At 47.3% G+C, this 27,771-nt stretch overlaps 1 protein-coding gene across 1 annotated transcript in view; it reads right to left on the reverse strand.

Annotated features, from left to right (window-relative positions):
* si (sucrase-isomaltase) overlaps positions 1 to 27,771 on the reverse strand; it is a 60,009-nt gene that overhangs the window by 19,292 nt on the left and 12,946 nt on the right. The window contains exons 19-46 of the mRNA XM_076283119.1: positions 25,493 to 25,549; positions 23,646 to 23,770; positions 22,750 to 22,838; positions 22,191 to 22,240; positions 21,809 to 21,982; positions 20,869 to 21,018; positions 20,487 to 20,690; positions 20,130 to 20,284; positions 19,687 to 19,855; positions 18,149 to 18,245; positions 16,712 to 16,824; positions 16,256 to 16,381; positions 15,234 to 15,362; positions 14,746 to 14,865; positions 13,922 to 13,984; positions 13,371 to 13,487; positions 12,835 to 12,925; positions 12,243 to 12,381; positions 11,873 to 12,006; positions 11,026 to 11,060; positions 10,662 to 10,778; positions 7,040 to 7,188; positions 5,574 to 5,658; positions 5,114 to 5,170; positions 4,840 to 4,964; positions 4,320 to 4,408; positions 3,802 to 3,851; positions 3,179 to 3,349 (exon numbers count right to left, since the gene is read on the reverse strand). Coding sequence (XP_076139234.1) covers positions 3,179 to 3,349; positions 3,802 to 3,851; positions 4,320 to 4,408; positions 4,840 to 4,964; positions 5,114 to 5,170; positions 5,574 to 5,658; positions 7,040 to 7,188; positions 10,662 to 10,778; positions 11,026 to 11,060; positions 11,873 to 12,006; positions 12,243 to 12,381; positions 12,835 to 12,925; positions 13,371 to 13,487; positions 13,922 to 13,984; positions 14,746 to 14,865; positions 15,234 to 15,362; positions 16,256 to 16,381; positions 16,712 to 16,824; positions 18,149 to 18,245; positions 19,687 to 19,855; positions 20,130 to 20,284; positions 20,487 to 20,690; positions 20,869 to 21,018; positions 21,809 to 21,982; positions 22,191 to 22,240; positions 22,750 to 22,838; positions 23,646 to 23,770; positions 25,493 to 25,549 — 3,180 coding nt within the window. The remainder of the gene's footprint in view (positions 1 to 3,178; positions 3,350 to 3,801; positions 3,852 to 4,319; positions 4,409 to 4,839; positions 4,965 to 5,113; positions 5,171 to 5,573; positions 5,659 to 7,039; positions 7,189 to 10,661; positions 10,779 to 11,025; positions 11,061 to 11,872; positions 12,007 to 12,242; positions 12,382 to 12,834; positions 12,926 to 13,370; positions 13,488 to 13,921; positions 13,985 to 14,745; positions 14,866 to 15,233; positions 15,363 to 16,255; positions 16,382 to 16,711; positions 16,825 to 18,148; positions 18,246 to 19,686; positions 19,856 to 20,129; positions 20,285 to 20,486; positions 20,691 to 20,868; positions 21,019 to 21,808; positions 21,983 to 22,190; positions 22,241 to 22,749; positions 22,839 to 23,645; positions 23,771 to 25,492; positions 25,550 to 27,771) is intronic.

Raw genomic sequence — 27,771 nt, forward strand, 5'->3', positions numbered from 1 at the left:
GTTTCATACACTGCTCCTCATTAGTCTGTGAAACTCATATTGGTTTTGTATCTTCGGGAAACTGCAGGAAGTGTTTTTATGGTGTGTGTGTGTGTGTATGTGTGTGTGTGTGTGTGTGCCTGTGCATGTTTGTGTGTCTCCCTTCACTTTTAATCTCACAGATACTTAGTGGTGGCCTCTTCTGTCACAAATTGACAATTAATGGGATGCAAAAGTGAATTGTTTTGGACAGCCTCATTTTCATAACAGCAGCTCTGCTCCCCCGAGCCCTTGTGCATTTAAAGCTTCACCTCTTGGCTTCCAAATGAAACGCCTGCACTGAACTGGAGGCTGTACCTGTTCAGAATCAATACAAGCTGCTCAACATATTACACATTGGAGCAGGCATGTTGGTGGTCCTCCCTCCTCTTAGCTGATCCATGTCTCAGATAATATATTCGAGCGTGGGGATGGTAAAAACACTCAGTTTCCTATGGCAGGCTTTTGAAGTTGTTTGAGTGTTTTTATGCTTTCATGTGTTCCTGAGATTTGATATTCATATCCCCCCTTGCTGCAGTACTTTTGCTATGAGTGCTGGGAATAACAAAAAGCCTTTGTTTTCTCTGCTGGAAAATCAAAGAGACAACGCCTGTCTGGAATGATGTTTTTCAGATTTCAAATTGATTGACTGTTTTAATGTATCTCTGTATTGACTGTTGTTTTATGGGAAGAAAGCTAACGGTGGATACATTTTTTTGCATTTTGGGGATATCAGCAATTCAAATTTCAACTTTTAATAATGTGTTTTCTAAAATGAACTAATAATGCATTTTCCTTTATGCCCTCTATTAAAGGCCCTTAAGTCCTTCCATATATTTCCCAGAATTTATTTGAGTGACATGTATTATGTTTCTGTGAAGTGCAAATCTCTCCCTGCAGTAGCGTGAAGAGTCATAAATTGATTCTTTAATCATGCATGGTCACATTGCAATATTTTATCATTAGGTTGTCCAATGGTTAATGTGCAAAAATGTGCATAATAAATAATTAAATTAGCTAATGGTGTCTTATTGGCATCCTGAAACATTTAGTGGATTTTAAATTTTAATTCCCTGTTTTTGTTGAAAGGAAGTCTTAAAAATCACTGTACAACTCAAATAAAAAGTTTTACTCCACAGGACGGATGCACACGCTATGACCTGCTAATTGAATAGGAGCCTCCAGATTTACCTTTTTTTCCCCTCCAAGAAAAAAAAAATCCAAAACAATTATCCTCTCAGTCGGATGTACTTTGCCGGGTCTCCCGCCAGCTGAGCAGGAGTGAGCGTCTCTGCCGGTGCCCGTGCCATTAGCACCCGACCATGCCACGCTCACCCCCACACCACACCCCGCCCCCACCCCACTCTCCCCTTCGCATCTTCTCCTACTGATTGCCAATTAGAGCAGAAATCAATTTCAAGTCCCCATGGCTAAATTGATATCATTATGTTTACGGTGGAATGTATAATTGATTATTGTATCATTATAACCAAATGTAATCGTGCATCAGTTTCACGCACACAAGGGGGGTTCCAAGAGGGAGGGGTTGTCGAGCCAGAACTTGTGATCATTGATAATCAAAAGCTATTATTATAATCTCTCATTGCAAATCACTACCATCAAGTTTTGCTGTCTCCCATTAAAAGTTTGTTCCGGTTAATTCTGGAGGGGCACGACCTCTCATTATGTGCTCAGGTGTGGCAGACAACATGCCTTTCAAAAGCAAATGATTTTATTACAAACATTTTTTTCAAACATTAAGTTGAATTACACAACTTTCTCTCACGTACATCTGCAATCAAATACAACATTTATCCTGCTATCAACACAGCTCATAAATACCCCAGCGGAATTCTGAAACACCAGAGCATTTCCAAGTTAACTTTTTGCAGTGCAATATTTGTCTCACTGGCACAGTGATTTCAGAGCTTTTCTTTCCATCTTCCAACTTCAGTATGAGGAGTGTTTCGGCCCGTGCGTGTTAAACACCAGTGCTCCACAGAATAGTAAAAGGCTGGTGCAGTGGATGAGCTTGCCCTTCTGTTTTCACAATAAGCTCCTAGAAGCAAGATAAGAGGGCATGAGTGGACATTACTCAAAAATCAATCATTTGACCAGTACACATCATCAAAATCTATACATCAGTAAAATTCATACATCAGAAAAAAATTCTGTTTGTTTTTAAAAAATAGATGAAAACAGCCTCAGAGAAAAACACATAAAGACACTTTTAAAATAAAACTGGTCTCTTTAGTGACTAGCAGGCTATGAGAGTGACAGGAAAGAAGAATGCTGTGTCTGCTCTAACCCATCCTTCAGTTGGACAAACAGGCCGAAAGACAGGCAGGGGCTCCGCGCATATTTAAACTGATTATACAGTAGCACAACTTTGAGGAAGATAAATGGAAGAGGTGGGTTGCACAACACAAGTTATTCAAATTCATTTATATTGCATCTTTATCATTCTATTCCATTTCAATCCCCCCGCCCGGTGTGAAGTAAACATCCGTGGCTCTGCCACTCCTACTCCAAAAGGAACTTAAAGGTGCACAGCTGCCCCTGCTCAATGAATATGACTTGTCACTTTTCAAGGGCAAAGCCAGAGACAGAAAGAGAGGGGAGAAGAAGAAAAAAAAAACACATTATCCTCCACCTCCGCCTTCCTGTGATCCACCACCTCGTCTTTTTTTCCCCCACTGTTGTCTTTTGTCTTATCCTCATCTTCACCTCAAACTTTCTTTCTATAGACTCGCTCCCGTTACAGAGCAGAACTTTTTTGAAAGGACGCAATGCTGAGAGAAAGCAGGATTTCGCTGTCCTCTGACACCATCGGAGGAAGACATACTGTAATTTCACACTGTAATGGGGATTTATTTTTAGCTTAAGGAAATAATGACTGACTGACAAAGTTGCAGCTTCCTTACTGTGAGTGTTAAACCTAGGGACAATATTCTATCCAACGTTTCCTCAAAAATAGTTTGCCATGACTTGCTAAGAAGTATCTATTGCTAGTTGATGTGATTCTTGGTCCTTGATAAAATAATTTATGATGTTAATGTTTATTGTAATTTACTTTTAAGTCTGATTATTTTAACACCACAAACTACACATAATTAAGATATCATGCGATTCTATCATTCCATGCATGTCTTCAGCTCACCTCTGTTTGCTGGTTATGTGTGAAGGCCAGGGTGACATCAGCAGAGCCTGTTCTGCGGAGAGTGACCTTGGTGATGGCCAGCCGCCCGGCACCCCACACCTTCACATTTCCCAGAAGCAGCTGGTCCCCAACAGCCATACCATTATGGCTGACTTCATTACGTAATGTGTTCTGGGGGACAGATGGATATATGGACTTGTTGTGGGTCATACCAACTTAAACACTGGATAAGGCACAATGAACTATAGATTTCATTACTTCCTGGAAACCCCATGTGTTGTGTGTGAGGTATGGGTAAGGTATAGCCAAGAGACCCCTTAACCATGACCCACAATCCTACAATCCCACAGTTATGATGTTGGATTCCCTACATATAATAAATGTCCTCTTGAAAAAGTGCATATATTGTGTGTAGCTGGCTGACAATGGGGCTAGATGGTTTTGCCCAGAGTCATGATTTATTTTGGTTCATTAGGATATATTTGTGGTTTATTATCCTACTGCTTGAGAACAATGCTCCTATGATAATGAGTAATACTGCTACACAGTTCATCATTGTTCTGTGGGGAGTGGTTCTGTCATGAACTACAGCAGACTTAGGCTTAGTCAGGACAACAGCCTACCCTGTTTGCTGTGAAGGACATCCAGAGGTGCTGGTTCTTTTCAAAAGTATCTGTCAACAACACAAACAAGAGTTGATGCACATGAGGAAGAGAAGAAGGCAGGAAAGGTAGAAAGAGAAGATGACGGGAGAGAGAGAGAGAGAAAGAGGAGAGGAAAGGATACGATTGTGACAGACAGTACATTTACAAGGTAAGACAGGTAGCATTACTGTAATGGCTGCCTGTCATTTTTTTGTTCCTTTTTACACACTTCACTTCACTCAGAGCTCTCGAAAACTCTGATCACACAGACACAGAGAGAGGGGCTTTCAAACTTCAAAACAGTCTATGCGAGCATGTAATCAGAGCCCGCTGTCATCACCAAGTCAGATAGGAGGCCACTCAGTCTCCACATCCATGCTATTTTCCTGCCGTTGGTCACAGAGAGACACAGAGAGAGAGAGAGAGAGAGAGAGAAGAGAGAGAGGAGATAGAAAGAGGGAGGAAGGGAGAGAGAGAGAGGGAAAGGAGTGACTCACCGATGCCCTCGCCGTCATCCCAGAACAGAGAGCCTTGCGCCGATCCGTCATCACCAAGGGCAACGATGAGTCCCATGGGGTTCTTGCGACTGGGAACAGAGGAGGTGTGTGTGTGTGTGTGTGGGGGGGGGGCAGGGGGAGGACAGTCAGACTACGTCTCGGACCAGGCCAGGCCAGTCCCCCAGGATGATGCAAATGCACCCCGAGAGCCATATCAAAATAGACACTTTCTATAGCATAAAGGATTGTGTACAGAGCCTACACTGTGTTGTGTAATTGAATATGTCTCACAAATATTTCATCACTTCACTCAATCCTGAGCCAGTGGAGAGGACAGGAGACAAGAATACACACTTTCTGCATGGTTGCCAAATGACTAATGTCATGGCAGGGTCATATGCCACAGAAGCCATCGTGCTTACTGGCATATCAATTTTTCATACTCATGCTGTGGAAATCCCAGCGGTCTGTCTTCAAAGTAAGAAAACACACCATGTATCCTATCCAGGTGGGAGCTCACCTGCTGAGTGTGTTGGGCTCGGGTTTCTGCCATGGCAGGATGTAGCCGCCCCTCACATGCAGGTTGATGTGGTCCAGTGGCGTGGGCATCTTCACGGTCACTCCGCGGCTCGCGACCGGCTCGGCCTACAGAAAGAGCAGAGGGGGTCCATCCACACGTGAGTCCCCCACACACATGCACTCCAGAAGCCAAGGCACCGGCCCTCTGGCGGTGCCTCAATTAGCGGTCAGTGAAGTGGCACATGCAGGGATAAACACAGGTAAGATGGCCTTACCTTGTGATAATCGTACCATCTGGCATCTGGCAGGTAACCACTGACTTCCGTGACACCCTGTGAATACATCAAGCATCGACATGATGGATGGCTGTGAATGTGCCTGCTGGCCCATGTGTGCTGTGGCTGTGTAAGTGTGAATGTGTGTATGCGTGCGAGTTTGAGTGTGTGTGCATGTGTGTAAACATGCCTGATGGCACGTGTGTTGTACTGTGACTGTGAGTGAGTGTATTTGTGTGTGTGTGTGTGTGTGTGTGAGAGAGTGTGTCTGTGTGTGTGTGTGTTGTGTGGGTGTGTGTGTGTGAGAGAGAGAGAGTATGTCTGTGTGTGTGTGTGTGTGTGTGTGTGTGTGTGTGTGTGTGTGTGTGTGTGTGAGAGAGAGAGAGAGTGTGTTGTGTGTGTGGGTGTGTGTTGTGTGTGTGTATGTAGGCACTTGTATATTAGGTATGCATTAGCTCACTTCATCAAGTGCGGGCGTGATGAGCAGTGCTGGCCCCCAGAGAAACTGCCTGTGGATATCCCACGTCTCCCTATCGCTGACAAACCTACGGGGGCAGAGAGAAAAGAGAAGCCCACTCACTTACTCACACTCACACACGGCTCCAGGGGACGCAGGGGAGAGCCCAGCAGAGCCCAGCAGAGCCCAGCAGCTCTAACCCTGATGCTCCACAAATCTCCACATCAAGAGCCTCAGCCAGAGCCTGGGCGGAATGGGAAAGAGCAGGAAACACAGAAGAAGGAAAGAGAGATAGAACAAATTAAGAAGGGAAAGAAAGAAAGAATGGAAGGAAGAAATGAAGATAGATAGAAAGAAGGAAAAACAGAAAGGGAAAAAAGAAAGAGAAAAAGAGAAACTGAATTGAGAGGAAATAGAGACAGAGAGAAAAAAAAGAGAAAGAAAGATAGAAGGAAAGAAAGAAAGAAAGAGTAAAGAAAGCAAATGGAGAGGGAGAGGGAGTGTTGGTGGAGAATGCAGCGTGAGGAGCGGGTGGGCAGCGGGCCCATTAGGCTGAGAGGCGGGCACCGCGCCGGACACGGAGGGCGAGAGGGAGCGCATCCAGAGGAGCGCAAGTCAGCCGCTCCTGATCAATGCAGCCGCCACAGCGCTGCCAGAGCGCCAGAAATATGAGAGGAAGAGGAGGACGAACGAGAGGAAGGGCGAGACGAGAGATGAGTCAGACGGAGAGCAAACGGGAATGCGAGGGGCATGCGAATGATGGAGCAGAGAGAGAGAGAGAGAGAGAGAGAGAGAGAGAGAGAGAGAGAGAGAGGAAGGACAGACGGATGGACAGAAGGACGGAACTTAAAAGGGCTGCGCTAAGAAAAATGACACAGCAGGAAGCCGGGAGAGGGGGATGAGGGAAGGAAGACAGGACGCTGGCAAGTGAAGAGAGCAGGGGAAAAAAGGATGGAGTTTCTGAAGAAGGGCAAAAAGGAGAGACGATTGTTGAAAAGCCAGGCAGGATAAGTAAGGCTAAAGGCACGGCAAAGCAAGTGTTTTTAAATCAGTGCTTCTGAAAGGAGCAGCCTCACTCTAATATGTACAGGGGAATGGCACTGTCACTGCCAGGGAATGGGAAAGTAATTGAAAGTGATAGGGCGAAGACCTGTGGGCATTGGGAGATGGCACATCACAAAACATCTCAACATCTCAACTCAGGGTGTAGCCCGCGGCAGCCTGCAACAGCCAGCCGTCACACTGGAGTAACATGCATTACAGCGGATCTCACAGGGCAAGGCCACTTATGCTGCAATTCCATTTACAGAGCTGACAAAATGTCTTACATTTGTACCCACGGGTTGAGAGAGAGAGAGTGTGTAAGTGTGTGTGTGTGTATGTGTGTGTGTGTGTGTGTGTGTGCATTTGTATGTATGTTTTTATTTGTGTGTGTGTGTGTATGTGTGTGTGTGGTGCAGGGCACTGACTCGTGCAGGAGTGGTCGCACCACCGTGCTGCCAGAGACGTGGGCCTCGAACATCAGCGTGTAGAGATAGGGCAGCAGCGTGTAGCGGATGTTCAGCACATCCCGTGACGCCACGGCAAACTCTGGATCCCAGGCCACTGGGTCTTGTCTCTGTCACACACACACACACACACACACACACACACATGCAGGGATGCAGTGAGAGAGAGAGAGAGAGAGAGAGAGAGAGAGAGAGAGAGAGAGAGAGAGAGAGAGAGCGTGAGCGAAGACGTAAAGTAAATTTATGGGCACGAACATCCTTGAGGGAATTATATGCTAATCCGTATATGCGGCCCACAATACATTGGACTAAACTTGTGCCGCTACATGTGTATCTGTGCAGCCGTGGCCCCCAGCACACGGCACACGCGGAAACCCTAAACAAAATCATTTCAGGAGAGTAGACCCAGCAGACATGCCATCCTAATTCTGAACAGATGCCACGTGCTCTCCTCTATACGTGTCTGTGGCGTGCCGGCTCCCTGCAGACCCGAGGCTGATCTAAAAGCACTTCAGAGAGTAAATAATGAAAAGGATGACGGGGTAACTGAGTTAAACAAATGACAAACAAATGAGCTACGTTTGGCTAACGCAGAAAGTTTTAGAGTTAAATATGAATAAGAAGGAGATATCAACGACACAACCAATTTTTAAAAAAGCATGACAAACAAAATATATTTTGACATCCAAAACAGTAGAGAGAAGGTGATCACTCTGCCATCTAATTTGGAACAAATATGTATGATTTTTGCAAACAGTAAACAAACACTTAACCACATGCCACTTTGATAAACGCTGCCTGTTTCTCTTTTGCTGCCGCGGATTAAATGCTTTTGGAACACAATTTAGTCTTTTGGCTAATGGTTGAGTGGGAAGAAGTCATTCATGTTTACCTGAATGTGAAACTGTTTATTTCTCCATGAGAAGCCATAGGAGCAATCACTCCATGGAGAAACACAGAACAAACAGTACAGACCTCCACCCATCCAACAGAAGGAGCAGTTTGACTGGAGATGTTGCTCTAAGTGTGTCAAATTGTGCCCACTGCTCAGAGCCACTATAGCCTTGACTCAGTGTGATGGAGGACTTCAGTTTGTCCTGGAATCTGATTTCTACTATGAGGCCTGTCAGGCAGAGGTGCCTTTGCTGGCGGACTTCATACGTCATACTTATCTTCACAAGTGACATTTCATATGTGACCAAGGCCACCTAAACTGGCGCAATCCATATTTGTGTAGGACAGAGACAAGCCATTTCTGGAGCCTCAGCTGGGTAGCCCTGGGTCTGTATTTTAAATTCATGAGTGTTGCACAAGCAGCTTACCGACATCGCCAGTGATTTACTGTAATACTGTTAATTTTGCGGATAAAAGGAAGTGCTGTGTGTGTGTGTGTGATGCCACTGAATGTGCAATGTGCTGAAAATGGCAAAACAATTCCCCCCGGGGATAAGACTCCACTCCTGAGCAAAGATCCAACAATTTGAGAGTCACTGGAATATTGAACCTGGGTTAAATGTTGCGTATTGCCCTAAGTTACTGTTGAAATTGAGGCTGCTTAACTTGGTGCCTTTGTAAAGCTCATGAATCATTGTGGAGATGAGCATCTGTAAAGAGTGCTTCTGACAGCAAAGCTGCAGAGGAGTCGGCGAGAGACCTGCTTACGACCATATCAGTTAATGCAGACATGCTTTGGCGAGGCAATAAAGGGAGGATTTATCCCATCACTGTGAGTGTGTGTGTGTGTGTGTGTGTGTGTGTGAGAGAGAGATGGAACGCTCTGCTGTGCTTCATTTATGAGACTGAAGGCTGTATTTATGACCACATGTGATCTATATCACCCATGACCTTGTCTCACCCCTCCCACCCCCCACGCTCCTCTCCCGTGCCCTCTATCCAAAGACATGGAGGCTCCTCTTCCCCTAAACTGCAATGGCGCTCATATTTCCCCATTAAACCCCTAAACTCCTCAGACCTCCCCAGCCAGCCAGCCAGTCTGACTCTCTTATTTTCTCTCTCTCTCTCTCTCTCCCTCTCTCTCTCTCTGTCTCTCTCTCTGCATAGGACAGCCAAAAAATGATTCCAAGGCGCGCTGGCCCCCGACTCCATTAAGCCGCGGCTGCTGAGGAGGGAAGGCGTTTCCACCTACACGCCACGCCGCCTGCGGAGGCAGCCAGTCCGTCTCCTCTTCCCTGGCAGCGTGAGGGTGGGGAGGTGGGTGGAGGGCTGAGGCACACGGAGCATCTTTCTCTCTTTCAATAGCAGCTCACATCGATAAGCACATTTACAGAAGAAAACAACCGGTACAGTAAAGGCCCATCTTCCTCCTCTGAGCCTCCATCTTCTCCTCTCTCTCTCTCTCTGTCTGTCTCTCTCTCTCTCTCTCTCTCTTTCATGTCCTGATGTGTATTTCAGCTGTCCTGTCCTCTAATCCCCCAGTATCTTGCCCTCTTGACCTCCTTTATTGCATCGCTTTCTTTCCGTCTCTCTCTCTCTCTCGCTCTCTCTCCTTCCCGTTCTCGTAAATGCATTATGTCCGCCTCGGCCCCTCATATGATGACCTTCCATTCCTCCATCGTTGTCTTCCATAAATGGCCCCATTTGACACAGACACATAACAGCTAATGATATGTTACCAGGGCTAATTGCAGGGGGCACAGTTGAAGAAAAGAAGGGATGTAATTGGCCCTATCAAGAAACGAGTGAGAGGGACACCTGTAAAACACATGAAAGTAGAGGAGGGCCCTTTGAGGCCCTTTCCCCCCCTCCGTTTTGTTCCTGCTTTTTATTCCCTTATTTAATCCCTCTGTTCTCTTCTCTCTTCTCTGACCTTGTCAGTGCACATCACGATTCCTGGTCGGCTATCGGCCCGTTATTTAGCCGCAAATTGGCGCAGATCAGAAATGAGGCAGATAATAGAGACATGCTCACTAGTGACCTCCTACTCAAACAGCCTTGAACAGCCTCCCCCTCCCCTCCCCCGTCCCTCACAAACCCCCGCAGGTCTTCTAATGGTGTCGATTTTCTTTTGCTTTGTTTGTTTGTTTATTTTCTTACTGTTTAAGCCTCCATTTGCAAGCCATTATTAAATGATTGAAATCAAGAGCGGGTGGGGGGGGGTGGGCGAGGAGTGGGTGGGGGGGTGGGGGGGGTGGTGGTTAGGGTGAGCAGTGGATCACCTTGAAAATTCAATTACGCCCTGCACCTACTGTCACTGCCGCGGCCTACGTCGCCGTCCAACAAGGAAATTTAGCCGCGCCACATCGATCCCCTCGGACTCCGCTTATTGGATTTTTTCTTCTCCCCGTGTGTTTAACAGCCCCACAAAGGTCACAGCACACACCACGCTATATAGATGACAAAACTCGGGGCCTTGGCTGGCCACTCGCATCGCCTTTCATCATCTCCGTCCTGCTTCCCTGACCTCTCGCTGTGTCGGTGAGTTTTTTTTCTCAGCTGTTTGAAGTTGTTAGAAAGCAGAAGGTTTGTTTTTTCTGGTTGCCTGTGTTAGTTGCTGGTTAAATGCTTTTGATGCGTTAACTTGGGGACACGGGAGCCCTGTGTTTTGAAGGAAAAGGCGACTCACCGGGAACCCTTTGCCGTTGTGGTTCCTGGAGTAGGGGTAGAACGCTCCCAGTTGCATCCAACGGAGGCACATCTCGCGCGAAGGGTGGTTGAAGAACCCGCAGATGTCCGCACCCGTCTAGATGCAACAACAAGACGCACTCAGCACCATTCACAACCACACGACCATCCAGATGCTATTTTCTATTGACATGTTTACAGACATCCTTTGAAATGCAATTGCACCCACAGATGAGTCATAAAATACATATCTCTGGCCCCGTGAAGGCATAACTTTGAAGGAAAGAAAGAAATCCTAGGCTCAGAAATCAATAGCAATATCCATTTAGGCAGCAGAGCTCCAGCAAAGGAAGCGGAGTACTTACATAAGGGATGCCAAACAAGCTGAACTCCATCATTCCTGCGGAAGAGGCAGAGAAAGAATAAGCATCAAGACTACATCAACACAACCATTCAATGAGGAGAACAACTGAGTGATGGAAAAACAGAAAGAGTTACACTGTGAAGTACGATGTGTGCAGATGTATTCAACATCCTGAGCATTAGACAAAGCAGAGTCAAGCTAGTGTACGTACGGTATGTGTGTATGTATGTGGACGTATGGCCACGAGCATGTGTGTGTGTGTGTGTGTGTGTGTGTGTGTGTGTGTGTGTGTGTGTGTGCGCGCATGCCAATGTAGAGAATGTGTATGTGTGTGTTTTGTGTGTTTTTGAGTGCTCTCTGTTGTTTGGAGCAAGTAGAATGCTTTCAACATGTCTACCACATCCAGCTTCTGGAACACTTTGTTTGCAGTGCAGAGGGAGGATCAAGAATCTTGGTTTTCCAGAAACCGTGTGGACTACACTGATTCTCTCTCCTTTTCTCTACATCCCCACAATGAACTGCACTCTGCAGTCTCAGCTCTTCCTTCAACTCTCAGAGAGAGAGAGAGAGAGAGAGAGACCAAGAGAGAGGGAGAGAGAGAGATAAAGAGAAAGAGATGTTTGCTAGTAGAAACAAAAAAAATCAGACACCCACAAGACATCAGGGGAAAATGCACTCCCACACAACACTGACATCTCTTACGCCCATACACATACACGCACATACAGGCAAGCTCTCCCTCTCTCCCTCTCCCTCTCTGTCTTCCTGTCAGTCAGTCTGTCTATCTGTCTGTCTTTCTCTCTCTGTCTTGCTCACACACACACACACACACACACACACACACACACCTATGATGGATTTGTACAGCTGGTCCCAGGCGGCAGCATTGTCCCCGAGCCAGTGTCCTGCCCAGCGGCCACTGGTAGGGTATGTGGACCGGGTCACCACGATCCCCCTCTTCCCAGTCACATTCAGCAGGGCACTGCAGACGTGAGATTGGGTAGGGAAAATAAGAATAATTCACAGCAGTTATGGATACAGGTCGGTAAATGAAAAGGTGGCATGATTTTTGACACCGTCCTTTTTATGGCCGTGTGACAGTACTTGCTTGCTCTTCTATTAAGATCAGCTGAGCACCACATACGTCCGTCAGCTTTACCTGAGCAACGAGAGTGATTTGTAGGAGGGACATAGACGTGTCAAAGATACGCCACTCACTCATATGTGGGCTTGGTGTGAGACCAGCCGTAAAGATTGTGGACGTCGTAGTGCTTGACTGGGGTTCCATCACTCAGGAACTGCTGGCTGTTCATGCATAGAGTCTTATGGTTCAGGCCCATGTGCTTGGACTCCAGAGCTAAGGCAATGGGGGAAAAAGAAATAAACTGGCATTTAATTGACAGATCTTAAAAGCTTCATATATACTATAAATATATCAAATGAGTGAAGCATTGCCACTGCAATAAGAATATATTAAGTCAATTAACTTTATTAAAAACTGGCATGATTTTAGTGGAGCTTGCTTTATTTATTTATTTTGAAAATAAAAACTCCACATGCTCTCATTAGTGACTATATCTGTTGCAATTACACGGACTTCATAACAAGCCTGGGTAACACTTCATTTACATAATCTGCTCAAATTCAAATCCTGTCTTTCCAATTGTTCACTGTACATCACCTTAACCTCAAAGCCAATCCCTAAACCCTAACCTTAACCATTAAACACAATTGGTGTTAACAATCTATCTCAACCGATAGTTTATCTGTGATAAAATGTGACCCAAGACTGTGCTGGCCTAGTCCTTACGTGGCATGTATGGAGGGTAGTCGTAGATCTGTGGACCCAGACAGTTCTCCCCAACGGTGCCGTGGACGAAACTTGCGGGCTCGTTCATGTCCTACAGCGCATCAGAAACAATAAGACACATCAGCTGGTACAGGCACCCAGACAACTTTCCTCCAAGAAGACAACTGTTTACACATCTTGGCTTGACATTTTTGTGTGACATGACAAGGTGGCGTGACTGGCAGGTGAGGTTTGGAACTGTCTGGAATATGATCGTAGGTGACAACAAAGCGCTAACAGAAGGAAGTCGTGGGACATCACACTACTGTCAAGAACAAGACCCCTAGAAGTTTCAGAAAAGGAACCGCAGCACAACTGATGCTAGCAGCACAACACAGAGAGACCTGTGCAGGGCTGCCAAAACCCCAAAGTGCCTGCTTTGAATCTGCCAGTCACTGACAGTGCCACACTGTGTGTGTGTGTGTGTGTGTGTGTGTGTGTGTGTGAGAGAGAGAGAGAGAGAGAGAGAGAGAGAGAGACACAGTCACGACACTCACAATCCACAGGCCATCAAACTTCATTGTGTTGGTGTAGAAGTCGAGGATCTCCCGGTGCCACCACTCAGCCGTGACGTTGCGGAAGAAGTCAGGGAAGGCGGCGTAGGCCCTGTACATCTGTGGGGAGGACAGGAGGAGGAAGAGGAAGAGGAGAGCGTGTGAGCGAGCGGTCGCGCTCGTTTCCGCCGCCGCTGATTACAGCCTCCGCGGGGGGTCAGCGCCGGTGAACCGGCAGCCGAGCCATTGTCCACTGATTGGGCATGTTCCAGACTGTCATGTCATAATTAGAAGCAGGACTCTCTTCCAACTTTGCCGAGGCAGGGGCTTAATGAAACGAGATGGAAGGGAGTACTTCTGGGCTTAATCACACACAGACACTGGGCTGTGCAATTACAAGGCATTGTGTGTTTAGTGATTGGTGAGGAAGCTGCGGACAGCGTTGCATTGGCACTGGCTGATTATATGGGTGAGGAGGTGCTGGAGGCTTTTATAGAACACCTCTGGCTAGTAGACAAGACAGCGAGCGAAGGGGGTTGAGTGATGCAGCCTACCTCCACCTGCGTGTCCCAGTCCAGGCTCTCATCCACAGTGACATTGGGGAAGTCAGGCCACACCTGTAGCAGAGACAGAGTGAGGTGTAGGACAGAGAGCACATCCACGATGGTCAACAGGTTTTATGGACTGCTTATGGGTCATCTCTTATCCAGTGGCAGCGGTAACATAGTCACAAAATCAGTGTGCCATAATTGCTTCAGTGCACCTACATTCACTAGATAATATTAAATTGGTAAAGTTTACAACCCGGGTCAAGTAACCTCAGAAAAGTTTTTCAATTGTTTTGCCACTTTGTGATAATGTAATGGATTCGTGTCTAAAAATGACCGTTTGGCCTGGTCGAGGGTGCAGCTACAGAATGCCTACTCTGCTTGTGTAATGGTCTGGTGCTCTCTGCAAACTGGGCTCTCATCCGGTGAAATTGATTTTGGGCAGAGAGTTGGGTACATTCCTTGAGGCGAAGATGCAACATTTCCTGAGACAAAAACATGGGAATAATGTACGGCTGAAAACGGCCTCTTAAAACCATATTTCTCTGTGCATTGTGCCACTATTCTTTTTCCATTCTGCCTCTCCCCCAACATTACACACCCTGCACTGTGTGTGCAAATTTGGAGAACAAAAGGGCAGGGGATGTAGACAGGAGTTGAGTGAATTGTTTGTGTTTTGGGCAGACTGAAACACAAGCTCTGGCTCTCATCACCCAGACTCTCTCATTTTTTCTTATAGCCTATCTAGATGCACCCTAGCGGCAGCAAATGTAATTGTAAATGACCCTACATCTTGATGTGAGTCTGGCTCGTCAGGCTACCCCTCTTACCTTTCCCCAGACGATCTCGCTGCTGAGTTCTGCAGGCCATTTGATGAACACGTCCTGTTCCAAACCCCGGTCAAACGCAGGATACGACCCCCGCGTCTCATTGCCAGCGATGGCAGGATCCTACAACACATAGCACTCTGAGCTGTTCAATGGTTTCTTTTCAGACTTTCAGCTTCACAGAGACGTTCAACAGTCCTTATATTCAAATGAAAGGAGGAGTGATGAAAACTTAACTCTAACTCTATCAGCCACTCATTCGTCACTTTTTAATAAGTCAACTGTGGATATATCTCAAGTCATAAACAGCATGAGCTGTAGCTCTGCAGTCTGTACAATAGATATGCCATTTCTTTGCTGGACTCTCCTGCATATTACAATAAGATATCATTCACTTGTAGAGGCTACTCAAGTGATCAGAGGGATTCAATTAGGGTGCAATCAAGCCCTGCTGTGACGGTGGAGGCGGAGTGGAGTGAGTCCATCCGTACCAGAATAAAAATGAAGCGCATGCCCTCTCTTCTCATCTGGTCCACTAGTGCAGGCAGGCCCTGGAACTCCTTATCCAGGACGAAGTCCAGCTGTCTTTCCATGTAGTCAATGTCTGCGTACTGGACGTCCTGTGAGGCCAAAAGGACAAATGTGAGGACACGCGTCATCCTATGAGAAAGCCTGACAAGTCAAGAAGTATACTAGTTTCCTGCATATGAAAAGACCCAGAGAGAGGGATCTCAACTAACCAATACGGTTCACTGGAGCTGGCAGTGGATGTTACATAAAAAAGGTAAATTTAGAAAATCATTGCTCTGCAATTGGGTCATGGTTTTGACTTTGAACAGTCGGCTCAGTTGGAGGCCAGGTTTATTTTCAGGCACTGTGGGGACACCTAAAGAGGAGAGGCACGTGGTTGATTGTGGCGCGTCTCATTACCAGTGTGAGTCAGTGAGTGCAGCATAGCATAGCCTAGCCTAGCATAGCATAGCATAGCATAGCATAGCATAGCACAGCTCAGCACAGCACAGCACAGCACAGCACAGCACAGCTCGCCCACACACACAACCAAGGTGCTGATTCGTGCGCACCTCCACTTGGTTTGCAAACATTTGGTCGTGTGTGCTACCCTGCCAACAGCAGACTTAGCCTGCTGGCTCGCTTGGCGAGGGAGCGCTACCCACGACTAGAGCTGCTGGGAGAGGTGTGGTGCCCGCTCTCTGCAGGACAGGGGGTGAGATGGCACACAAAGTGCTTGTGTATGTGTGGGTGTGGGTGTGAGAGAGATGTGTGTATGTGTTCGTGTCTATGTTAGTGAATTTAAGTGTTTGTCTTGGTGTGTGTGTTTGTATGTGAGCAAGAGAGAGAGAGAGCGAGAGAGAGAGAGAGAGAGAAAGAAAGCGAGAGAGAGAAGATGTGTATGTTTTTGTGCCTGTGTATGTGTGTGTGTGTGTGTGTGTGTGTGTGTGTGTGTGTGTGTGTGTGTGTGTGTGTGTGTGTGTGTGTGAGAGAGAGTGCTTACATAAGGAATTCCAGCTGCTTTCATGTCTCTGTATAAATCTGCAATCTCCGAGTCATTGGCATATCCATAGCGACACAGCTGGAATCCAAGGGACCAATAGGCCGGAAGGACAGGGCGACCAATCATCTATTGAGTGAATAATGCAACATATAACAGAAAATGAGCAAAGAATAAAGGAGAGAGAGGGAGAGAAAGAGAGGGGAGGAGGGAGAAAGAGGGAATGTCTGGTTTAATCTGACATTAGGTATTTACCAAGAGAAAGAGCTAAGGTGTTTGATAGACACTAAAGCTGTGGTTTGTGTCTGTGAGTGTATGGGTTGACAACACCTTGGGCAATGAGGCAGAGCGGTCCCAGCTGCTAAACTTCACATTTGCAAATGCAATCGCACACACACACACACACACACACACACACACACACACACACACACACACAAGCATAATAAGGCGTCTCACCAATGTGTACTCCTGCACCACCAGCTCAGGTGTGGGTCCCATCAGCACGTAGAAGTCTAGGATGCCCCCGAGGGTGCGGTAGGTGAGTGCTGGAGTAGGCTGGAAGGTCACATCTGAGAATACACACACAGCCCACGCTGACCATGCAGGATGCACACTACGCCAGCACATGTCCTCACTCTTGCTTATCTACACCTCTTTTTTCTTTGTCATCCTCCTTATCAGTGCTTTTTATAGGAGCCCCGCTTGTTGTCATTTCATGACTGGGAGACAATGATAAGCTTGAGTGCACACAGAAGTTACTTTGTTCACTAGTCTGTAAACTCCTCTGCAAAAGGGAAGAACTGTTGTAACCGTATGCGGTAGCCTCTGTCAGTGCATAATTGAATCAGTTGCTCGATACCATAAATGTGCACTTATGGTCTCATTTCCCAATCAAGCGAGTGCTGTTGTGGAGTGATGGAGTGGGTCCCACGGCGTGTGTTATTCTACAGCAATCATTAAACTCGCGGGGCATCTCATCATTGTGTTCAAATACTCGTTTGATGTTTCCCTTTTAAGCCATGCAGGTTCAAAGTTTTGCTCCTGCTGTGCTACCAAGTTACCCACTCCGTGTTTGTGTGCCTGTGTGAGTGAGTGAGTGTGTTTGTGTGTGTGTGTGTGTGTGTGTGTGTGAGAGTGGTTGAACGGGGAAGACAGAGAAGAGAGGGAGGGAGAGAGAGAGAGAGAGAGAGAGAGAGAGAGAGAGAGAGAGAGAGAGAGTGTGTGTGTGTGTGTGTGTGTGTGAGAGAGAGAGAGGGGAGATAAGGAGGTATGAGATGAGAGAGAAAGACAGGAGCGAGGGAAGGGGTGGAGGGAGGAGAAGAAGCTGTGGGAGGGCCTACACTGAATGCACAATGCTTAATAAGTCTCTCTTCCACCAAATTGCTATGCCACAGCGGCAGCACTGTTCCCCGTGCCCCTGCTCTGTGGAGATGATTCATCTCATGCAGGCCCTATGTCACAGATCAGCTACAGATAAATAATATCACTGCCGCATTAATGACTTTTATAAGCCCCACTGACCCCTGGGCTGTCTGGGATCAGTTGAGAGGGGGGTTAGGAAGGGGGATTACGGGGACAGCTACGGTGCCCCACTGTCCTTGCCCCATCCAGCAGCACACACACACACACACACACACACACACACACGGAGGACTGGGGCTCTAAATACATGCACAGGAGGACACAACAGGCATTGCGTAACATGTCAGCTTGTGAAAGGACACTTGGTTAAGGTGTAAATGACATGCCAATGCTTGTATTTGTACACACACACACATTCAAAGGGATCGATGCAATGCAACATGACCTGGGGAGAGTGTGAAAGAGAAGGGAGGGAGAGAGGAAAAGGAAGAGAAAGGGATGGAGGAAGAGTGAGAGAGTGTTGTGTCTCACCCATGGCATTGCTGTTGAGCAGCAGGACTCCGTGAGCGTGTGCGGTTCTCTCCAGGCCCATGTAGAAGGGGTGAACACCATAGGTGTTCATCTTATACTGATGAGAAGGATAGAGAGAGAGAGAGAGAGAGAGAGAGAGAGAGAGAGAGAGAGAGAGAGAGAGAGAGAGAGAGAGAGAGAGAGAGAGAGAGAGAGAGAGAGAGAGAGAGAGAGAGAGAGAGAGAGAGAGAGAGAGAGAGAGAGAGAGAGAGAGAGAGAGAGAGAGAGAGAGAGAGAGAGAGAGAGAGAGAGAGAGAGAGAGAGAGAGAGAGAGAGAGAGAGAGAGAGAGAGAGAGATGAGGAGAGGGGAATGCGAGAGTGGAGCATCGAGGAGAAGTGTCACGTCAAGTTTGATGCCTTATGACTCAGACAGCATGGTGTTAATGTGTGAAATTTGTATAAGGGAGAAACAGGCCTCCACCACCTCCTCCCCCTACAGCTCCAGCTCCACCTCCTGCTCCTGCCTGGCCTAGCTGTCCCTCTGGCACATGGCGTGATGGGGGTGAGTCAGGAAAGAAAGGTCGTTAGCATGTCCCATAACGAGGACTGACAGCTAATGACAGCGCTGCTGCCTCCACACACACACCCACACCCAGACACACACACACACACACAGTCACACACACATGCCACGTAGGCCTCATGGTTCAGCAGACTCTCCGTAAGGAGCAAGCGAGCGAGGGAGTGAGCGAGCGCGAGCAGAACGACTCACTCAGAGTCCTCGTCCTCAGCAGCACACTCAGCACTCAGCACATTCACCAGCCTCCACATATGGACTTAAAAGCGAAAATAACTTTAATTACACCCCTTTTTGACTTAACTTGAGCTAGCTCAAACACACAAACAAGAAAACAAACAACTTAAAATCCACACAGATGTCCTGAGTAAGTGGAAGCATCTTTTGAGAATTCTGATGATAAACCATATATCTTATCATCATATATCAAATATCCTATACAGTATATGCAACCTATATCATACCATACACCCTACATCAGCAGTGCTGTATGTGTGAGAGAAGCTGGTGAAGAAAAGCCCTGAGTCACTGTGAATGGGAAGGGCCGATCAACCCTGACCTCTGTGTGGTCAGAAAGGTGACCGTGGCTAGAAGTCGCACACGCGTGCTAAACCACACACAAAAAAGTGCTAACAATAGCCTGTCATAGCACAAGAGGCTGGTGCTGCATGTTGCATGAAGAGCTTAGCAACAGCACAGGAAAAATCCAGTCAAGGCAGCACAAGAACTCAAATACAGACCATGCCTTTATCGCAAGGCCTAGTATGTTCGTTAACAGAATCTAGAAAAAAAGTAGGCTACTGCAATAAAAGAGGGAACATTATTTGATTATATATGAAAGACATGTGAGTAATATGAATATGGATATAGGACTCATTAGTGAGGGCGGAAGCCTCCCCTGGTGGGAGTGAGATTCTCCCCTGGTGGGCGAGAGTGGGCCCCTCCTGGTGAGAGGGGTGGGGAGGGGGTGGGTCAGATTTACCCCGGGGGGCTGGTCCTTGGCGAACATGCCCCAGGTGTGCCAGTTCAGGTCGTGGCGGTAGGTCGGGTGCTCCGTCTCGCCGAAACCGTAGATGTACTCCGAGGCGAGACGGGTGGACACCTGGATGAAGAGGTCTGTGAAGGTGAAGCCGGGCAAGGCCGAGTCCCATCTGCCAGAGATGAACAACACAGAGATGTGGGAGAGCGCACAGTGTGTAAACAAGGCAGCAAGGATGGGAAATAGGACAGTGAATAGGAAGTGAACCAACTGAGTGAGGAATCATAAATACAACTCCCGCTACAATATCGGTCTCCTCAATGTCTGATCAATCTCTTTACATCATCATTCTCTAAGGGTTGTTTTGAAAAGCCTGTAGTCATCAACACAGCAGTGGCATAATGATTCATGCAGTGGAAGGGATTACTTCTGGTCAGCTGACTCACATGATGGTTCCGGTGCTATTCCTGACCACCTTGATGCCAAAGGGCTGCTGCTGGACCTGCACCTCATACAGCCTCTTGGCTGGGTCCGTCTCAGGTGTGGTGGGCAGATCCAGTGGGACAGGCACCTCGTAACGCTTCATAGCCGGATCATATATCTGGAGCGGCGGTCAATGACAAAGCTTTTCATGCATTTTATTTATTTGTATTTATATTTATTTGTTTTATAAACAAGATCCACTGACAATAACTCAATGTGGAAAAATGGCGTGATTGATGAAAAGAATCAGTTGAAGTGGAAATCCACGTGGTCAGATAGAGTGTTTTGTGTGCAGGCAGCTTTGCTGGGCGAGGCCCTACCTTAAAGCGCAGGGAGTGCCCAGAGAGGTATGAGATTTCCACACGGAGTTTGTTTATCTCACGCGAGACTGATCGAGGGTTCGGGTACTTGATGTTCCTCTCAATTTCAAAAGTCCATCCGCTTGGGCCCTCAGTAACAGTGCTGGCGATGTAGCCGTAGTCTTGGGGGAAGTAGCACCAGGGGACACCGTCAAGATGTGACTCCTTGAGAATTCACACACAAAAGGGCCATAGTCTCATGTTAATATCCTCTTCAAAATGTGTGGTGCTCACAGTCAGGTTAAAAGCTGGAAGAATTTTTCTCTCTTGTCTCCATGTGTGTGAACACACATGTTCACACAGACTCACTCTCTCTCTCTTTTTTTCTCTCTCACTCTCTCACCTGCCAGATACAGCCTCTGGCTTTGCACTTTGCTTCATCGCTGCCTTCCTCAGGGTGGCAGTCGAAGCGCTCCAAGTCGGCGTTCACCTCATTCCACATGACAGTGTAATCCATCCCCATCTTCATCCCCAGCCCCTTGAGGCGCAGCACCTTTAGAGAAAGGAAATATATATTTAAAAGAGAGAGAGAGAGAGAGAGAGAGAGAGAGAGAGAGAGAGAGAGAGAGATTTACACCTGCTTCCCCTTGTACTGATTCCCCAGAGATGCTTCTAGATCAAGTAGTTATAGACTAAGGATGACAAACATGACAAACATTTGTGCGTTCGCCGCCTCATATCCCGGCATCCGTCACGGCGGCGTCCCATAAATCTGGCCGCCGACACGCTAATATGGCGCGGCGGGTCGGAGTGCGAGTGCGCCCGACGAGCCTGGTGCCTTTGTCATTCCCGGCCGAGACCTTGAGAAGATCGCGTGGCGTGTGCAGTGACACCCACCCTCCATCACGTGCTGCTGTACTTAAGGGAGAGTGTCCTCCCGGGTGGCGTGCGCTTCCCTCATACGTGAGCTATGGCCCTGGTGGAGCTGTGTGCAAACACAGTCTGCTCTGGGCCAGTGGGAGGAATAAAAAACTAAACGTCCCTCTCTGCTGTTTTCCTACAGGATGATTTGTTTCAGCAGCCCTTGAGCTGTATTCATAGTAGGAGTCTGAAGTACCTCAGACCAAGAACTTTAAGTACAGCTGCTCATCTTGAGTCCTGCATACCTTTTCTTCAAACCCCTCACATACTGAAAAGTTCCCTACTGATATCATGATGCAGTATCATGGAATCCTACGTTGTGCTCTGCTTTTTATCAGCTGTGAAACTGACAGTTCTGATGTCAAGGATGATGAAACTACAGAAAATGGTAAAGCTTGGCTCATTTCAGTGTGGACAATTACCCCTTTCGTGGCATCGTGTACAACGCTAGTTGCGGGCAGTGTGGTGGAGGTGCTGTTTTGGGTCACGGTCACAGATGTAGGTGGGCCGCTCACACCCAAAATCGTGATGTCCTCAAACTTCAGGTCATTTGGGTCTGTGTAGCCATTGTGCATGACTCTTATGGTCAGAACACCCTAGTGAAGAAAGCATTGTGTAAGTGGAGTCTGGTGCTTCAGGCAGTCAGTGCATGCCAGTTTGCTTTGAAATAACTCAGATTTAATCATATTTACGAGGGTCAAGCTGAGCTAACAGATGGGTCTTCAGATTATCTTCAACAGAATTGATTAAGAACTATGTAATGGGATTACTTTTCAAAATGCTGTTATGTATGAGCACACATACCTGGTCCACTGAAAACTGGCAGTGAACATAGGCCCCAGAAGCAACAGTATCTGTGGGGAGAGAAAGAAAGAGTAGGTGAAAGAGAATAACAACAACTTATTACACAAGTTAGAAGAGACAGATAAGACATGAGATGTACTCAGAGATGGTCAAGGTTGGCTCAGCTGTGTCCACAACATGTAATCATTTTCCAAGATGACACATCTGTCTCATTCTGCTATAATAAAGTAATATACCGAACCATATTTTGCACAATCATTGTTCTTATCAAGAGAATATGAAAGAACCTTCTATATAGACCGCTAGATACTTTGACTTATTGGGCCATAAAACACGCTTCTCTATTGATAAGCTTCAAAAACATACAATGCCTTGTATGGTCTGATAGCTAAAGACTATGAAGATTACTCATTCACTCATTCACTCACTCGCTCACACACTCACACGCTCACTCGCTCACTCACACACTAAAATGTGAAAGACTTAAAGGAGAGAGCGATAGATTGAAAAAAATAGAAAAGAATAATAACTTTTTAATTAATAGCAATCCCTAAAATACCTCGAGAATCTCCATCGTCCCAGAATAGCTCGCCTGATGCTCTTTTGTTGTCATCGAGTGCGATGATCAGGCCCATGGGAGAGCGCCGACTAAGGGAACACACACACACACACAAACACACACACACCCTTTCATCACAGAACTTTCACCAGGAACAAACTAAGCATAGAAAAAGGAGCGACAGTCTCTTTGAAGTTGAGATACGATTCTTATTTTTGAATAACATGTCAGGGTTCTCTGCCTTACCGGCAATTCAGGGTGAATTTTAAATGTGTTTGTCTTACACTTTTTTGTGTATGTGTGTGTGTGAACATGCATGTGTGTGTGTGTGTGTGTGCTTTTTTATGTGTGTGTGTGGGTGCATTATACATCACACAGCACCTAAAGGAGACACACCGGTACTACACCCCAGGTGCACATAGAGTGTAACACAGTGCTCCGGCCCTTCCCCAAAGCCAGACTTTCCCTTCTGTTTACCTCATGGGGGCACAGTAAACTAATAACTAAGCACATTCATTCAGCGTGACTTTTAGGATTAGTGGCTTACACTCCACCTCTAAACCTTGTGTCTTCTTATCAATCCAACACCTCTCAGCCCTGGAGGACATGTGAAGAGCAATATGTGTGAGAGGTGAGAGTGTACGTGATACTTTGTGTGTGTGTGTGTGTGTGTGTGTCCTGACACCACGCGGTCACCTCTGTGTAAGATGGCGCCAATCTCAGCAGGCGCCTGAGGCCGTCGGTGAGAATAACACTTGAGGACGAAGATAAGCCCTGGCTGTGACACACGGCCAGAAAATATGATTTACCCTTCGCCGTGTCAGCTTAGCCCTCTGATATTTGTGATGGACTGCTGGGAAGTGTGTAAACGCGGTACGCTGGACGGTAAAGGGTACCTGTAGGTGGTGGTGACATTCGGCCTCTGCGTCGGGAGAATGGCGCCGCCGCGGATGTGCAGGCCAAGCTTGTCGGCGGGAAGGTACATATTAACGTGCGTGTGACGGTCGGTGAGCTTCTCCTCCTGATTGGCAGAGAGCAGAGGAAATTAATCAGAGTCTGTCTCCGTCTCTCCAAACCCAACCAGGAGTTAGAAGAGAGAGAAAGAGAGAGAGAGAGGAGAGAGTAAAGAGAGGGAGGGAGGAGGAGAGAGAGACAGAGAGAGAGAGAGAGAGGGAGAACGAGGTTAGATGGGGGGAGCTGATTGAAATGATTATCCTAAAATCCCTCATGTCATCACCTCCCTGGAGGAGAGTTTGGAGAGGAGCACGTTTAAGTGGCACAATATTACTGTACAAGACCCATCTCAATAGCAGTACCCCCACCCATCCCCACTCTACTGATACTCACTCAGAAGCCCATTTCTCTTTGTTTTTTGCACCTTTTCTCTTTTTTTTCTTTTCTCTCTCTCTATCCCTCTCTCTCTCTCTCTCTCTGAGCAAGTCTGTGCCGAGGTGGAGTGGGAGCGGAGAATCACTCCAGAGCTGTCCACGGGCAATCTCAGATCTTATCTGGTGCTTATTGTCCACCCTTCCAGATAAAGAGGGATCTTGTCTCTTCCTGCTTGGTGGGGGATAATTTATGGGCCTTAATTGATGAAGTCTGGCATGCATTCCCAAGCATTCCTACACACACACACACACACACACACACACACACACACACACACACACACACACAGAGAGAGCGTCACACTTAAACATGCAGGCACACACACACACACACACACAATTGCACACATACAGGCACACACACACATACACAAACACACACACAGCGTCACACACAAATACACAGGCATACACACACACACACATATATATGTGCACACATACAGGCACACACACACACACACTCACAAAACTATCTAAAATACATGCACTCTCTCTCGCTCTCTCTCTCTTACACTCACACACATTCACAAATGCATGCATGCATACTACATACTCAGCCACACACACAGACAGACAGAGAGAGAGAGAGAGAGAGAGAGAGAGAGAGAGAGAGAGAGAGAGAGAAGAGTGTAGTCTAAGTGTGTCATCTTATCTAATCAGGCATCAGATCGGTGGCTGTGTAATTTTTAATCAGCTGTCTGAGGGCCCTGACCAGACTACAGGCTACACTCACGGCACATCAGTCCATCTCAGACAGCAAGTCTCCCTCGCTGTCTGTAGCGAACGCCTCCTTAGTCTACAATGCCACCTGATGACATGACATCTCCACTCTCAGGACTATGCAAACACACATATGCAGATAGTGAGGCGATTACTAGATAAACATACCCCAAATGTCAGTCGATTTTGAACATTTTTGGTTTTAGCTTTGTGCCTTGGCAAGACCGCCATACTGTGATGCACAGCAAAGCAAAGCCGCCCTGAAATAGATCTGATGGCAAGACAGATTGAGGAATGTCTGGGTCTTTTTCTGGCGTCTGCCCGGGCCTGATGAAATATTCATCAAAAGGCATGTCATCATATGTGTCATTTGCTGACTAAGTTCACCAAGCAGCTCGGGAGATTTGCCAGTGGGAAAGGAGAGACAGAGTGTGTGTGTGTGTAAGAGAGAGAGAGAGAGAGAGAGAGAGAAAGAGAGACAGAGAGAGAGAGAGTGATAGAGAGAGGGGGAGAGAGAGAGAGGAGAGTAACAAAGAAAGGGACAGTAACAGAGAGAGAGAGAAAGATAGAGAGAGAGAGGGAGGGAGAGAGAGAAAGAGAGATAGGGATAGAGAGAGAGATACAAGGCTTACCGTCTCATAGTTGTACCACACAGCATTAGGGATGTAGGCCCTCACATACTCCACACCCTGCCAAACAAAGCACATTGACTCATCAGCAGCATTACAAGCAAGAGCACTTCAGAGACAAGATGGCCTACCTATCAAAGACAAGAAAAGAGACAGAGAAAGCATCTGCGTTTTCCCTACACACTTTTTGATAGATGGGCTCTGATTAAATTTTAATCTTTTATTAATCATGCCTGTCCAGACAGCAATAATCCCTAATCGAGGAGTGACCTCTGAGGGGGCTCCAGTGGCTATGGGAGCGTCTGCCCCTTTCATTAAAAAGAAAGAACGGCGGATCAGAGTGAAGTTGTGGCGGACGGGGAGAGAGAGAGAGAGAGAGAGAGAGAGAGAGAGAGAGAGAGAGAGAGAGAGAGAGAGAGAGAAGAAGGGATGGATAGAGGGATGGACGGATGGGTGGATGCATGGATGAGTAAGGGCAGGAGCTGCCATGCACTCCTCAAGTGGAGTGATGGTGAAGCGCGCTGTCCTCTTCAGGTAAAAAGCCATCCCTGGCACTGTCACTCACTGCCTCAGTCATGCTGTCATGTTCTTGCCCACTCTCTACAGCCTGACATTACAGCGCTGAAGGACAAGAAGCGAGGCGAGGCGAAGGGAGAGAGCGGAGCAAGTCCACATGAGTCCATGAGGAAATGAAGAGAGAGAGAGAGAGAGAGGGAGTGAGAGAGAGGAGGAGAAGAAGGATAGGTGGGAAGAAAAAAAAGGGGGGGAAGAGTGAGGAGTCAGGAAAAGCTGGTATTCTATCGCCTTAGGATTGTCAAAGTGACTTCCATTTCAAATTGGCTCCCCATAGGCATGGTGGATCTCACGCCGGTGAGGCGATAGACTTGAGCGGTGGGGACACACCGAGGGAATGCCAATGCGTCTGGAGGCCCCTGCGGCTCGCCGGGATCAAACTGAGATCTCCAAGTCTTAGTCTCCAAGATCCTCCTCTCCCCGTACACACCCCACACGTCTCTCCACCTGCGCCACTTAATGCATGACGATGAGCCCATTGTAACGTGTTACTGTAACCTAATGAGCCTTTAAGCAGGAGCCCCATGAATGGATAAGATGTTGCATGATCAATTCCCAGTAAAATCAGATCACCATGTTTATGGCTCATGTAAACGTACATTTTTGAGTTATCCCAGGGAGCATTACTCCCACTGCTGACAGATTACTGAAGATTATTGAATGTGAATCGTCGCTGTAATGTCCTGGGCTGGAGAGCAAAGGGGCTCCACAGCTGTTCTGTTTTTCCCCGCACTGAGGAGCGGCTGCTGACTGTTAATGATTTAAGCATAATAGGGGAGAGATGTGAGGGATGGCAGCCGCAGTCTCAGCACCACTGGGGGTTGAGTGGGGGAGGGGGGGGGGGGGGGGGGTTGGGCTGTCAGTCAGGGAGCCTGCCTGACCCCCACAGTCTGACGGCTGCCTTTGATCCCCACACGGGGCGCTCATTTAGGGGGAGTAATTAAGAGCCAGCCGATGAGCCGCCCGGGTATGAAAAGAAACAAGTCAAAAGAAAAAGAAGAGGAAGAGATGGAGGGAGGGAGGGAGAGAAAGAAAGAAAGACAGAAAGAAAGAGAAGATGAGGGGGAGAAAAGGAGGGACGTAGGAGGAGGGAGGAGGAGGAGGAGGAGGAGGAGGAGGCGGGTATGGCAGGGGGGGCGGGTGGAGATTTCCCCAGTCAGAAGCCATACTGCGCAGATCAAGGTTCGGCAGACTGTCTCAGAAGTAGGGAAGCAGTTGTTGGATGTCATTAGAGAAACAGTCGAGGTGCAGAGAGGCAAGGAGAGAGGAGAGAAGAGAAGAGAGGAGAGGAGAGAGGAGAGGGGATAGGAGAGGAAAGAGGGAGGAGAGAAGAGAGGAGAGGCGAGTGGGAGCAGGAGCAAGGGGAACACTTCTGAGTCTTTCTTTCACTCAACCCTTCTTTTAAAGTGTGCCCTCTTTAAATGCTGCCTGCTTATCAATTTAAATCCAGTATAAAAATGCTGGCTCCCTTTCATTGTTAATGCAGTGGTGCCCGGAAGAAAGCGGATTAATTTCACTCCAACTCATTGGGGTGTGGCATAATGCTCACTGCCCAGAGGGTGAGATGGAGGTTGGCACTCATGTTCTGTGAGTGTCCAAAAGTACATTGTATCGCCAGCCTAAATCAACTTAACTTTTTGAACAACGAGGACCCGGGTTGAACTTTTCTTAGCTGCAGTTTAAATCTGAGATCAGTTTCATTATAAAAA

Source organism: Alosa pseudoharengus, unplaced genomic scaffold, assembly GCF_046254945.1.
Source record: "Alosa pseudoharengus isolate Yale_2024_CS ecotype anadromous, Long Island Sound unplaced genomic scaffold, YU_APseudo_1.1 YU_APseudo_1.1_scf_13, whole genome shotgun sequence".
NCBI lineage: Eukaryota > Metazoa > Chordata > Actinopteri > Clupeiformes > Clupeidae > Alosa > Alosa pseudoharengus.